Raw genomic sequence first — 14501 nt, forward strand, 5'->3', positions numbered from 1 at the left:
TGGGTACCTTTCTAGTGTACTTGTATTGTAGCCCCAAGAGAGCTTACAACGGGCTCTTGAAACGCCGCTCTTCCAGCTTTCGCTGTGACTGTGCTGCGGTTTCAGCGCAGGCCTGGCGTTTTTTTAAGCTTGCCTCTGTTCCGTTTCAGAATGCAACATTTCCGGCCAGTAGTGGTCAATGTGTCATTGAAAAAAGTTCACGTTGTAGTATGAAATAAATGGTAATCACGGTTCATCATATTTTCTGTACCCACCTTGAAGAAACGAGGCCTGGATATCTTAACTGTCAAGAATTATGCAACGTCACACATTGACGTGGTTCCTTCTGAACTTTGCGTCATGGTGATGAAAGAGCTTTGCCTTCTGTTGCAGATTTAACATTTCGTAACTGATCATGTCTACTTCCTAACAAAATCACTAGAGTTCTAACAAAAGGATGTGTCACAATAGAATGATTTATTTTATATTTTTAATAGGCAGTTGTCATGACACGTGCATATTTTCACTACTGTACTATCGTTATGCTAAAGGTGCAGAGGGGGATATTGTTGCAGAGTTTTAGTGCATCTCGCAACGAGGCTGCTTGCGCAAGCTGGAATTTCAAGGAAGCGAAGGGATGTAGCGACAACACCTTGATTTTGCAATGAAGAGGACAACGAAAGGACTTTACATAAAAAAGTAGCAGTAAAAGTAAGCATGAGTTGGCGGGGCCACATGTTATTACCAAATGTAACCATTATTATACGAAAAATTTTTTTCAATCAATCTCCTTTGCGCTGTTATTAATTAAAATGCAAATGTAAGGTTTTACTTGCTGGAACCCACAAAAATTCACACTGTCCCTTATGCATTGATGACCCAAAGGTGAAAGCAATCTTCCTCTTCTTTTTCTTCTCAGTCAATTGTACTGATCATCCCCTCCCCCTTTGCAAAAGCTTTCTGCACCTTGCGTGGTTTTGCACTGCCTCCAAGATCGTAGGCGCTGCAAGTTTTCTGCACCTCACTGGATTTTGCAGTGCCTCCGGGATCAGCCCACCTTCGACCAAACAATGTTGTCATGTGACGACGTCATGATGAGATCGCACATTTTGTTGATCTGTGGCATCATGATGACGTCATATGGGGACGTCACCACATGATGATTTTTTGCATCACTCGTTCTGATGCCGGCGGTGGCAGTTAATTTTCGCTTTTGATGAGGCATCCAAGGCTTTTGCCTTAAGATGCTGAGGCCCACTGTAACGAGGCACTGTGGATTAATTTTGACCGCCTTGGGTTCTTTAAGATGCACCTAAATCTAAGCATACGTGTTTTCCCATCTCGTGCTTAGCAGTGCAATGCCTTAGTCGCTAAGCTAAGCCACCATGGCAGGTTGTTTAAATAGCCTGTAGTAATGAGCAGTTTAAGTTTACACTGTAATGATGAGAGACAGCAAAATAAATGGAAAATGAGGGTTATCATTACACAGTGCAGCTCCTGGCACTTCATCCCCCCCTACCCTATTCGCCATGATCGTCTAGTGGTTATGGTGCTCAACTGCTGACCTGAAGGTCACGGAATCACATCCCGGCCACGGTGGCTGCATTTCGATAGAGCCGAAATGCTAGAGGCCCATGTACTTAAGGAACCCAAGGTGGTCAAAATTTCCAAAACCCTCCACTGCGGCGTCCTTCATAATCATATCGTGGTTTTGGGACATAAAATCCTAACAATTATTATTATCCTGCCCCTCCCCTCCGTTCTGTCTATAATGTCTGTGGAGGACGTGATTATGATGACAATAACGACGCCTGTTTCCAAGGGTACTGAGCCAGGCTGATTCATTTAGGGTCATTATGATGAAGTGCAGATAGAGCAGCTGAACAGACAAAGGCAATGCGCACTTTCCTGCGTCCACTTTCCTTTGTAACGGGAGATTGATGGGCAGTGCCGCATCGGGTCAGAAAGTCAACAAAGAAGAAATAAAGAAAAGAAGAATAAAGAATTGTTAAAACCTTGTAATGTCCTTTTTAACGGGACGTGTCTGCAGCTGGATTGACTGCATCTGCTGTGCATGTCTGCGACCATAGATCCCACTCGCCTGCTTTAATGAAAGCTCACCCATTTCTTACTGCAATGGCAGACATACCTATGTTCACTTTGCACATCTCTGAAGAGATGATCAAATGTGTATTGTGTTCTTGTCTTCGTTAATTTGCTTAACTTCAGTCTCCAGTAATTGTAAGACTAGATGCCTTTGCAAGCGGCTTGTTCGAATTTAGTGCGTGAACTATGGTGAACAACTCTTTGTTCTTTGTTAAAACTTCGAAATTGCTTGAAGGGAGGCAGTATTGCATTGATTTATGAAGAGCACTTCGCTCCGAACTTTGAGGTTTTTTCGTGCATTCATGGAATTGACGTGTGGCCTCCACCAGCGATGGTTTGCACAAGACGACTCCGTTTTTCTAGATTGTGCATATATTTCAGTATTGTTCCACAGAATAAATCTGTACGCTATGCATTTTTTTGTTTGACACTGCATTGAAAACGTCCAAAGTATAGACTGCGTTTCTTTCACTATTACGAAGATTTTCAATTGCTATCACAGGCTAGCTTCCCCTGTGGTTTGTCCAGTACTCGCGGATTGAAACTCAACGTTGTTTTTTTTTAGTATAATGGCTGCTATGAGCGATTGCTCGTGATAACTGCGTCATGTCGCTGCAAATGTGGTTGCAATGCTGACTCGGATGTAAGTGTTTGAGTCAAAATTACGCTGTTACGACAGGAACTGTACACGCTGGAAACAAAAGTGTGTGCATTACGGAGCCCTAACTTTTCGCGTTTTGATCCGTGAATGTGTACATGTACACAATGAGTGAGGGCCCTTCAAGGTCATCAAGGCTTTCACCGTCCTTGTCTTTATAATGAAAACAAACCTTCTTTGTGTTTTTTGTAACGTCGAGCACAGTGGTCTCTCGACCGTGTTTAGTGGACTAGATTAAAGACGTTTCTTTCAGTATTACAATTCCTGTATCGTGGCTCCACGCATTGCAGGCTTGAAAAGTGTCACAGTTGTAGCTGTATTTTATCTATACTTCATCTCACAAGCTGGTTGCAGCACTGTGGAAGCTACGGGGCTGCTTAGCCAATAGGAAGAGCAAACACCCCTCACGATGTATTCATCTGTGCCACATCGTCTGCTCGGCGTCCCCGTGGCGTCTGCACTCACGTGTTGGGCGAGTAGAGGAAGCCCACGGCAGTAACCAGCGCTCTTAGTGTTGGGCTGCAATGATAGTGCTGAAAAAAAAAAAAAGCATGGCAGCAAACGTCGATGCTGGTTCCTTGCGCCTCGAAATAATAAAGTGGCCATCGTGAGCTGTGTGGCCCGTAAGTTCTAAATCGGCAGTTGTGTTTGCGTTATATTTGTGTCATAACACTTCGACAGCAATGTATTTGTATATATTTTGCACTGTTTCCAAGATTCTTTTTCAAATTCTCTGGTACAAGGCTTAGCAGGCGTGGCTGAAAAAACAGCTACTCTCAATAACGAGGACAAAACGTACCTCATACTTTGTCGTCAGGTCATCGTGAGATGACATAAAACGATAGCCGATTCCACCATTTATTTATTGCCGCGAAGACAGTGGGCAAGTAGCAAGCGCGAGTTCGGATTGAAGCGGGCGATCGCGTTGCCATGGGCACTGCCATGTTGGTTCGTCATCACAGTTATCGGCAGCTACTGATACAATAATTAAATACTTATGACGCACATGCGAATCGTGATTAGCGTATCACGTATTGCTGTGACTTAGCATGTGCCAGACAAACGCAGTTTTCTTAACCTTCTCCAATTATAATGCAATTACAAGCAAAACTATGTTTTGCTGTGCAAGCATGTGGTTTGTTTACACCTTGTCGCTTCCACCCAGCTGCAACCAGCTTGTGAGATGGAGTATATTCAACTGTCCTTGATGACCGATTTTTGGACGTGACAGGCAGCACCTCTTCTCCCCCTTTTGTGAGTCTGCACGCCAAATGCCTCCATCCCTCCTCCTCTCTTAATATTCCGCAACCTCCTTTCTCTCTGTAGGGTAGCAAACCAAACATGCATCTGTTTGAGCTCTCTTCCTTTCCTCTGTTGTGTCCTTCGCCTGTAAGTGGTTTAGTGTGATTCGCCGGTCTGGGTATTGGTCCGGCCATACCCATCTCTTCCTTTTGCCTTTGCTTCTGGCACTATTACCATTTGTCGAATCTTGTAACACGTGCCACCCCAATGAATTGGGAACACCCGTGTGCGGCGCAACTTTTCTTATTTGGAGTAGAAAGAAATATGACGGAAGCGCCTTCCGTCGTGGCTCAATTCGTAGAGCACCGGACGTGTAATTCAAAGGTTGCGAGTTTGAATCCCACTAACGGGAAGGGTGATTTTTCACCCACTGTGATTCGTTTCAGTTTACATCATTATTACTGCACTACAGTTTAAGACATCAGTTAACGTTCCCTATGACTTCATTGGCCTAATTGTCTGTTGGATTCATTTTGTTGTGTCTAACAAAGAATTGAGTCTCTCGAAAAAGTTCTCCTTCTTTCGTTCAGTATTCTGAATGACACTCCATGCTATAATCAACATAGGCTTGCCTTCAAGGGTGCCCACAACGCTTTTTGAAACTACATAAGTGGTTAGGTTGCAACCAGAGTAAATCATATTCACCGTAATTTAAGCGAAGCACCTTCTATCAAAGAATGAGCTACGGGTGACCAAGGGTTGCCCTCCTTCCAAGCCATGTTTTTCCTCCCCAACATCCTTGTCGAGCAGTACGGTCTGAGCTCCGGCTCCTGCAGTTGTGGAGGTCGCACTCAGTGTTCTTGTAGCCGACCTCTGCACCATTAGGTGCCGCCATAAACCCAGCCGTTCACGTTTTTTCCGCCAATACAAGTGCTAAGAAGCCAGTCACTTTAGTTGCCTGAGTGGTGTCGCAAGACCATTGCATGTACCAAATGTAGGAGCAGCTGAAAACTGTGTTACAGTGCCACAGCAATCTGTATCAGTGTGCAGTACTCATGAATTGAAATGCGACATCATTTTTTTAGTATAACGACTGCTAGAAGCAATTGCTCATGATAACTGCGTCATGTTGTGCGCATCATACGCCTGTTAAAGGTAAGGTTGGCTCTGATGTAAGTTTTCGAGTCGAAATTGCTGTGATATGACTTGAACTGTAGACACTGGAAATAAAATGACGAGCATCACTTAGCCCTAAATTTTTGCGTTTCAATCCGTGAGTACTATACATACTTGAAACCTTAGACTTAATTACATGCCTGATGCAGAGTGCTTAAAGAAATCTGTTAATGACTCGAAGGACTTGGGCTGTTGTCTCAGTGGGTTTGTACACAATCGTCAAAATCATTTCAGGGTACGTTTAAGAAAAGCGTACATTCAAGCAAAAAGGATCTGTACATTATACTGACATTTGCTTGGAATTTCACAATGACCTGTGGGTCATTGTTGGATAGTATGTTATCGCTAAATTTTGCACCCAGATGCTTGCAATTTTCATCTGTGTCGCAGCTCAGCCATTAGTTGCCGTGTATGCTTTCGAGCTTCAAATGTCGGTTGGGATCAGAATATGAAGGGAGACCAAGATGCACGAAAGTGAAAAGTTCAGTTTGTGCGAAGCTGTTCGGAAATTAAAAAAGAGATCAAGTCCTCTCACACACTTTAATGCCCCGAGGGTAGTTGGGCCTTGACTCACACGGAAATGTTAAAGGGGAATAGCCATGAGTGAAAAGTCGTATTTGTATTAAGTACACGGTAGACGGAACGCTGACCTACGTGGTGTGGTCACATGAGTTCAATGTCTCAGCTTCTGCAAAAATATTTGGTTTACTGATCCAGGTTTCCAGGTGGTAGTTAAAATGTGCAACACCTTTCATTGATAAGAGCTAACTCTAAAATGTGTAACCCCCTTTATTGATAAGCTCATTCATTGTGAGCTCTTTCATTGATAGGAGCTGAAGTCAAAATGTGCAACCTTTCTCATTGATAGGAGCTAAAGTTGAAATGTGTAATGCACTGTGTAATGCAATGTAAATACACTGTAGAAATTTTTCAAGAAGAGTTTTATTATTTCTCTAGGTAGCCTTATTGCTATATAAAGTCAGCGAATTTCACGCTGTGTCACTGCGTTAGTGCCTATTATGTGAGGAAAGACTCACCTAGCCTCATTGCGACACGATGTCAGCAGATTTTGCTGTGCATAATTATATCACTTGTTATAAGTATGACGTATGTAACCTAGTCGCTATGTGACCTCCGCAGATTGCCATCTGCCTACGTACCGTCTTTCCTCGCGTATAACCCGTCTCTCAAATAACCCTAACTTTAACTCTACAAAAAAAAAAATATATGCATAAAACCCCTTATATAACTCACACCCTAACTTTTTAGGCACATTTTTCCATTTTTGGTGCAAGTTAAATGCAAGAAAATACGGTGTTACAATAACAGTGTAGATGGCTTGTTCAACATGTCTGTCCTTATTGAAACGTGACGTCTGCAAATATATCGATTCGTGTCAGGATGTTAAAAGTAATCCAGATGATGTGCACGGCAGCGTCGCTGCTACATGATGTCAACAAATCTTTTCTCGCTGTTGTTGACGTTGCAATAACTAGACGATGCTGAGCCTGACATTTTCACGCTAATTTCAGCGTCAAATCGAAAAGCAAGTGCTTTCCGACATTTACATTTGCTAAATGTCATCCCTTTGTGCGCAAGGAGCATGTGTCACTACTCCGTGAAGAACTGATCCAAGAAAGACTGGGCTATCTGTCTAGTGGGTTTTTCGTTTCTAGTTTAGGGTACGGAAACGCGAGACACTGTAACATGTCAAAATGGCGTCAAGTGCTGTTATGCCACTATTGACTGCTGCCACTGATGCACTCTTGTTAGGATGCTAACATTGCCGAGTCCAGTTTAAAAGGACTCTAAAGGGAAACATTGAATCACTTTAGACCGACGAATTATTCCTTCAGGACTCTGTTGTCATTAATTTTGCCATCATAGGTTAATCATTAAAGGAGGAAATGAAGGTCAAAGTGTCACGTTTGAATTTCGCGGCGAAACTTCAGCAAGTGACAGTCTGTGTGACGTCCTAACATCAAGGTCTTCTTGCGTATTTTGGCCACATTGGGGCAATGAAATTTTCTCAGACTTGCTGTGTTAATACTCTTTGACCCTTAGAAAACAATGTGAACCATATTTAGCGACGAATGATCACATACTAGCACACGCCGTGAAAATTTACAGTGTCATGACGTGGTAGTTTGAGAACTTCAAGGCAGCATCACTAGCTGTATTTCCTTTTTACGCGTCTTCTCGCTTACCAAACATTTGCTTGCTGTAAAGGTGGTGCTTTCGGTATTGTGAAATTGTAATTTACTGTTGCACGAGAAAAAACAATTAAGGTAGCTTTGCACTAGTAGTGCCAAGCCTGAAGGAAGAGTGGAGTTGGGTGGCCTTCCTTTTATCTCTTAATTTTTTCTTTTTTTCTCATTCTATCTTTTCTATCTCTTTTTTTGTCTCTATTTCTTTCCCTTTCTCGCTCTTTCTTTCTTTCTCTCTCTCTCAATTTCTTCCCTTTATCTTTCTCTCTCTCGATTTCTTTCCCTTTCTCACTCTTTCTCTCTCTCTCCTTCTCACTCTCTATTTCTTCCTATCTCTTTGTTTCTCTCTACCTTTCTCTCTTTCTTTTCCTCTCTCTCTCTCTTTCTCTCTGTACTCCTTCTCTCGCCCATCAGAGTTATTGCATCCCACGCCGGACAAATCGGGGCATGTGTTCTGGGAGCGATGAAAAGGATGAAGAAGAGGATGAAGAGAGTGCGTGCCAGTTCGTGATGATGATAATTTTTGTACACAGCTGACGGACTTTCTCCGAGCTTAAACATCTAACGCTGCTGAAATCGTTTTTCTCTTTAGTGTCCCTTTAATAACCGCCACTTCCGCCGGTTTTCTTTCTCTTGCTATCTGCAGGACGACAGGCACCTTGCCGTTGTTGAACCCCTGATTCTGGTCTCCACCTTGGACGGAACCCTGCATGCCGTGGAAAAGAAGTCCGGCAGCATACGCTGGTCCAGAAAAGAAGGTTGGTTGTTGTGGCCTTAGTAGCTGGCTGATGCCCATAAGATAGATCGGGAACACCGGGGTTTAGGAAGATTGCACACAAGCGAAGTACTAAGAGGAACAAAAGTGAACAATAGAATAATGAAAATTTATGCAAATTAGTCATAACAAACTCTGATAGGACTTATTCGAAAAGAAAACTGATAAAAGAAAAAAAAAGTACCCTGTTGTCGTTGATGCTAACGACGTAATCTTCCGGACCCTTTGTTCAACTTATGTGGAGCAGTCGGACTGGATCTGCGGCTTGTACCTATCCGGCAGGCTGCGAAAGACAAAATTGTTCATGTTGTTTAAATTCAATATTAGATTACTGGTCGGCATTACGAGATATATTGGTGGAGAAAAGGGGGCGGCACGACAGAAGAAAATGAGCAGTTGTCTCCGGCAGTCATCGTCGTCATCAGCGTTGTTGTCGTCGGCATGTCGTCGTCATTCAATAAATACACGGCTCGTACATGCTGTGGGAGATTGGCCAGCTATGAGATGGATTACTTCATGTGATTATCGGAGATGGACTTTGAGAACTTATAATGAGGGAGCAATATGGGAGAGTGAGAAAGTGAAGTTGTGTCTTAATATGGAAAGGAGCAACGGACCCTCTCAAAATTTACAGTGTTTGGGGCGTATATTGTCCTCAAAGGATAATCTTTGAAATCCTCGCTGGCACTTCATTTCATGAAGGCTCCGTGCCTACTATTAAGGACCATGCATCACGCTCGTAACATGCACGTGAAAGTAACTGATGATAAAGCCAGAGGAGTTATAGCATATGTTATTCGCAATTTTTTATCGCTGATTGGCAATTATGGTATAAAGGGATAAATGAAAAAGCAACTTGGTGCCGATGGGAACCGAACCCGCAGCCTGCATCCAGTCCCAACTGATGGCAAGATGTTTATCGTCCACTTTCATTTTCTTTTATCACGTATTAACCTTATTTCACAAATTATTGCATCATCCTACTCTTCATGACTAACCCCCGTATTCAGAAACACTCCTTGACTTGAACTTGACTTGCAACCGACTTGGGCAGCGCGTTTGAAACGCGTTTGTGCTGCCTTGGCACCACCTAAAGGGCGCGCGTTCGAAACGCATTGAAGGCGGCGGCAAGTAAAGTTCAAGTCAAGGAGCGTTTCTGAATACGGGGGTAACTGATCCTTACACCTCAGTAATTTCACGTCGCATTGACCACCATTAGGTTGGCATCGAAACTTGTAACACCCAGTCTTTTTGCCGATCTTTTTTTGCCTCGTACATCATTAGATTGGAATCACCTTTCCCAAGACATTGTAGCTATTACTGACAACTCACTTTTTTGACAAACCTTAGGTGATATTGTATAACTAGATAAAAAACATGGCTTATCCCTCTGCCACAGGAATCGATATGACACGAAAGTAAAACGTGTCTTCACAGACATAGTTGAACGTTTGTTGTGCATTGTTTCGCCCCAAGGTCGAAGGAATGAATGCTATAGCAACAAGTTGTAATGTCACGCGAAGAACGGCAAGCAGCTCAAAATTTTCAACGTGCTGCTCAAGCAGAAAGGACGCATGGAGAGAACATACACAGGATGATTGCGAACTAACAACTGTCACAGCTCGACAGTTAAAGCGCGCTGGTCAAATACAAAGGAGGACGCACGAAACGAGCGCACAAGTATACACAGGATGAGCGCGAACTGTCACAGTTGTAACTTATTTGTTTGTGAGCAGCGCGCTCGTTTCGCAAAAGCGGCCGCTGCAGTGAGCAAAGTTTAACGCAAACCTGCGGTGAGAGCGCAAGACGTACAAGATAAGCACACGCGCACGAGCGACCACGCCCTGTAGAGGCGCACGCTCATCTCAACGCGTGGGGCGACGACCTTTAAAGCGCGCCCTTCGAGCCCTTCGCACCATCTCGCTAGTGATAACGAAAACACGCTGATATACCACTGATCTCCGAGTACCGCCACCGGCAAATGGTGTATATAAATAGCACGTCGTTAGGTTGTTTCGCGCTGCACGCTGGGGATCGAGGGGTCGTAAGTTCGACTACCAGTGATGGAACTTTTTCTTCTAGTTTTTTCTATGCCATATGTTAGTCTTTATATTTTACAAAGTCATGTCCGTGATGGAAATGCGTCAGTGGAGCCGTGGTGGACCCCGGCATAAAACACTTTTGTGTTAAAAATTTTAAATTTGTAGATTTACCTATTGTATTTCATTTTACGGCTACACACAGCTAACATTGCATAATATAGGAGTCTTTCTTTGTACATTTTTATTCCATTGCTGAATTTGTTGTTTTTGTATATTTTTTTGCTTTGTAACCACTCCCATTTACAATGCCGTAAGGCCCTGAGGGTAATTTGAATAAATAAATAAATATTGTGCTTCACTTCAGTTAAAATTTACAAATAGCGTACCCTATGCTTTTCTTAGCTTCATTATATCTGTTGCCTTCATATTGCTGCGTCTAACGAAACTGTGTCTTTCGTTCTTCTCGCTGATAATGTGCGTGCAGTTTGTGCTCCGAAACTAGCACATGCGCAGAGAGTGGTGACATTTATTCTTGCGGAACAAAGACGCGTCCCAATGGATGCAAATTTTTTGATATATTCAACACTAAATGCCAGTGAACGTGACTAAGCAAAAGTACAAAAAGTGAAAGGAATAAAAGGCGTGCATGCTTAAAAGGGCATTGACCCAGTTAGACTCAGTAAGAAGTTCCTTGACAGTGACCAAGTGTCATTGTGCCTGAATGAATGAAGCGTGTGCATAGATTTTTTTCTCTGCAACATTCTCTGTCTAGACGTTGTTCACGTAGATGTTCCCGAGGTGTACATAATGACTGATTAACCTTAAGGCCTGTACATTGACCTGCCTAACTGTAAATGCTTTGTTTCTGGTGGTTCTAGAGCCAGTTCTGAAGGTGCCTGCTGATGTCTCTAAAAGGTAAGTAGCACTATTTTTTTAGTAGAATGAGCACCGATTGACACTTGTGTTTCTCTGCCAAGCATATGTGGTCGAGCAATTACTTCCCGTTTTCCGAATATTCGTAAAAAGTCTCCTAAAAATATAAACCGACAGCTCTGGTTCAAGTTAAGAGCTATATTGGATACATGTAGTGGAGAATAACTTGACCTAAGGGCCAATGAACTGTCAGGATAATGAATGAAAATTAATCGATTGAGCTCATTGAAAGATTGTGAGCAGCTGGGATTGTTGTGGCACCTGGCGGAACAGATCTCAACCGGCGCTTCTTTCTGCGTGGCCTCTGAGATCCGCTTCGGCAGCGCGCGAAAGACGGAGTTAACCCAAGACGGATTTAAAACGGAGTTAACCCACCAGGGCTCACGAAGCGCCGACGTGCGAGTGCCGCCGCCAGGCACCTAAGTCAAGGGTTAGGGTCGCCTCCAGAATCTTTTAATCTATTCCAGTATAATTGTAGCCGCAGCTAATGTTGTACTGCAGTCAACTCTTGGCAATTTGAATTTGCACCATCTGAGGGTAAAGATAAGAAATGCAGTTGAGTGTGGCAGAATATTCAGTGGTGTGATGAGAAAATTTTCTTGCATGCTAAAGTATAACTAGCTGGAGCTGAGGTAATTTAATATACAGGGATAATTAATAAGGAATGGGTAATCTAATGTTGCTGGAAGACGTCTTTGTGCTTTAGACGGTGCAGGCAGTTTGATAATTGTAGTTATTGGTGAATTCAAAAAGAAAGCCTGTACATTTTGGTGGGAAAGTTAAGTATTTGAAACATTGCAATGCTGTTGAATTCTGATAGAACTTTTGTGTAACTGGAAAATTCTGGTTTTCTGTACAAGAGCAGTGGGTTGAGCGCACAATCATAAAGCATAACTTGAAGTTGGCCGACTTTTGGTATTGGAGGCTGATGCTGTATATGTTGACAAGACCCCACTGCTACTAAATGGTGCCCCTGACTTGGCTGTCACTAGTCAACTTGTCATAAGTGCGTATTGGTGTGCGTACAAGTGTTTGTGTCAGAACTCACAAATTCGTTTTGTACTGTATGTAGGTAACCTATGGATGCCCAAACATGTCGTAAATTAAGCGAATACTTGGGATCCTAAGCCAACGTATAACATATAAAAGCATGTTGTCATGTGGACGGTGAAGAAAGCAAATACTTAAGTCGATAAAGATGAAGCTCTTTATTGGGCGAACTCGTGGCCATAAAAAAGAATGACACTCAGAGTGCAATGATATCGGCGCACACAATTGTCGGTCATCGAATAATATTATGGTCGTCGAAACGTGTTGTCTTTTATACCTGAGTGATAAAAATTCCAGCGTTATCTCTGGTGCTCGCATTGGCTCTAGAGTAAACTCGACTACTTGTGTCGTGCGTGCAATCTAACCTCAAGGTCTACCTTGCAAGAAGATGCAACTAGCCTGCAAGAAGCTCTTATTGTGGCGCGGCCGGTGCCGAGCAGTGGTAACAATTTTTGTGGGTGAAACGCGATCACATCAAGAATAAATAAATAAGCGCACTTGGCAGTATACATATTTTATGTGGATTTCTGACGTCATCTCTCCAATTTCCACAGGACAAGTTTTCTTCCGGATCCAAAGGACGGCAGCCTGTACATTTACGGCTTTGGTGAGACCAGCGGCGAGGATGCCATCAAGAAGCTCCCCTTCACCATACCGGAACTGGTGTCAGCGTCGCCGTGTCGAAGCACCGATGGCATCCTGTATACCGGTGAGAAAGAATCACTCCAGTGGCTTTGAAGTTGCCGTTTATACAACTTAACTCTACCTGCCGTGTTCAGGTCAAAAGCTGGACGTCTGGTTCGCCATCGACATGTTCACGGGAGACAAGCTGGAGACCATTTCGTTTCACGGTTCCGACAAGGTCTGCCCGGTCTCCTACGAGAGGGCGATCTTTGTCGGCCGCACAGGTATGGCAACGCTGTCCCTCTTATGCCATTTCCACGCGTCTATTGTAATCCACGTCTGTTCACGCTTGTCCTCCGACTTTCCTGTTTCTCGTTTTTTCAGCGTATATGGTCTGTAAATTTCGACGCATGCATTTGCTCAGTTTTGCCTTGTATGATTTATTCAGTCCTTTATGTGCATAACGCCACGCAATTTCATCTTGTATTTGAATTGGCAAAGGGGCAAGCTGGTGATTGCCTTCAGGGCAAGCTCTTTTGAAAGGAATTCTCTAATATGTGTATTCATCCGGCAACATCGTTTGCTTTCTCTGAAGGTAACTGCGCTTATGTTTGTCTGAACACTAGAAAAAAACATACCTCCAGAGTAAATGTACATTATGGCCTGCTGTTAAGGGGACATCCATTGAACAAACCATATCAGTCACTTTTACATGTCTTAATTAAGACATAAGTGTGTCACAGTTATAACGCATTTGTAACCACTTTTAACTGTTCCCTTTAAATAAAAGTGTATTGCAGTTGCAGTGGACTTTCAGTAAATGGAAATCTCTTAAACAGAATTGTTGCTTAAATAGAACAACTGCCTTTAATATGATTGGTTTCATACTTGAATTCTGCACCCCTGTTCATCTCTCAGTAAACGAAACTCCTGCTAAACGGAACATATTTTTTCTGATCTCTCCAGGTTCTGTTTATAGAGAGTATACTGTAAAACGCTTGTAACCACTTTTAAGTGTTCCGTTTAAGTAAAAGTGGTCCATTCTGTTCACATATAAAGAAAAAGTCTACCATATGCATGAAGGTGGTGTGATACACTCAGCAATAAAAAGTACCTGATAAAGCGTTCAGTTAAGTTAGCTTTCATAGCATGGGTGACACGTCCTTGTGCTTTCTATTCCTTGTCTGTCTTGTAAATGCTGGTAGCACATAAGTTGCTAAAACAAGGGCTTCTACGACTAAGCAGATTGAAATGGCAATTTTGCTTGCCTTTGGCTCCATGGTGTGGGTCACGGCTTTCTGTGGCATAGCGAAACATCGTGGGAATTGTTTTCTCTTTTCTTGGCAGAGTTTCAAATTGCCATGTACGACAGCAAGACGGGCGAAAAAAGGTGAGCCCTTTCGGCAGTCTCAGCTTCTTTTATGGAAAAGGTGTCGTTCATTGCATAAGAAAGTATCAATTCATTACATAAGAAAGTGGAACAATTCACGCAATGCCCTGCTGGTTTATGGTACGGCCAATGGACGACACGCTATCGAAATTCAGTAGTTTGCTTATGGAGTTTCGGTTTACTTTGCCAGTGATGAACTCCTTTCTTTTACACTTTTTTTTTTATTCAGATGGAACGCCTCCTTTTTCGACTACGCGGCCCAGACAGCACCTGACCTAGCCAAGGATTACGGTAAGGCCCACCGTTCTCATCCGTCAGT

General features: G+C 43.1%; 1 protein-coding gene across 1 annotated transcript in view; it reads left to right on the forward strand.

Annotated features, from left to right (window-relative positions):
* Positions 1–14501, forward strand: part of LOC119399887 (serine/threonine-protein kinase/endoribonuclease IRE1) — a 49842-nt gene that overhangs the window by 7045 nt on the left and 28296 nt on the right. The window contains exons 2-7 of the mRNA XM_037666766.2: positions 8015–8126; positions 11064–11100; positions 12723–12877; positions 12948–13076; positions 14140–14182; positions 14412–14473. Coding sequence (XP_037522694.1) covers positions 8015–8126; positions 11064–11100; positions 12723–12877; positions 12948–13076; positions 14140–14182; positions 14412–14473 — 538 coding nt within the window. The remainder of the gene's footprint in view (positions 1–8014; positions 8127–11063; positions 11101–12722; positions 12878–12947; positions 13077–14139; positions 14183–14411; positions 14474–14501) is intronic.

This window comes from Rhipicephalus sanguineus, chromosome 7 (genome assembly GCF_013339695.2).
Source record: "Rhipicephalus sanguineus isolate Rsan-2018 chromosome 7, BIME_Rsan_1.4, whole genome shotgun sequence".
NCBI classification, from domain to species: Eukaryota; Metazoa; Arthropoda; class Arachnida; order Ixodida; family Ixodidae; genus Rhipicephalus; species Rhipicephalus sanguineus.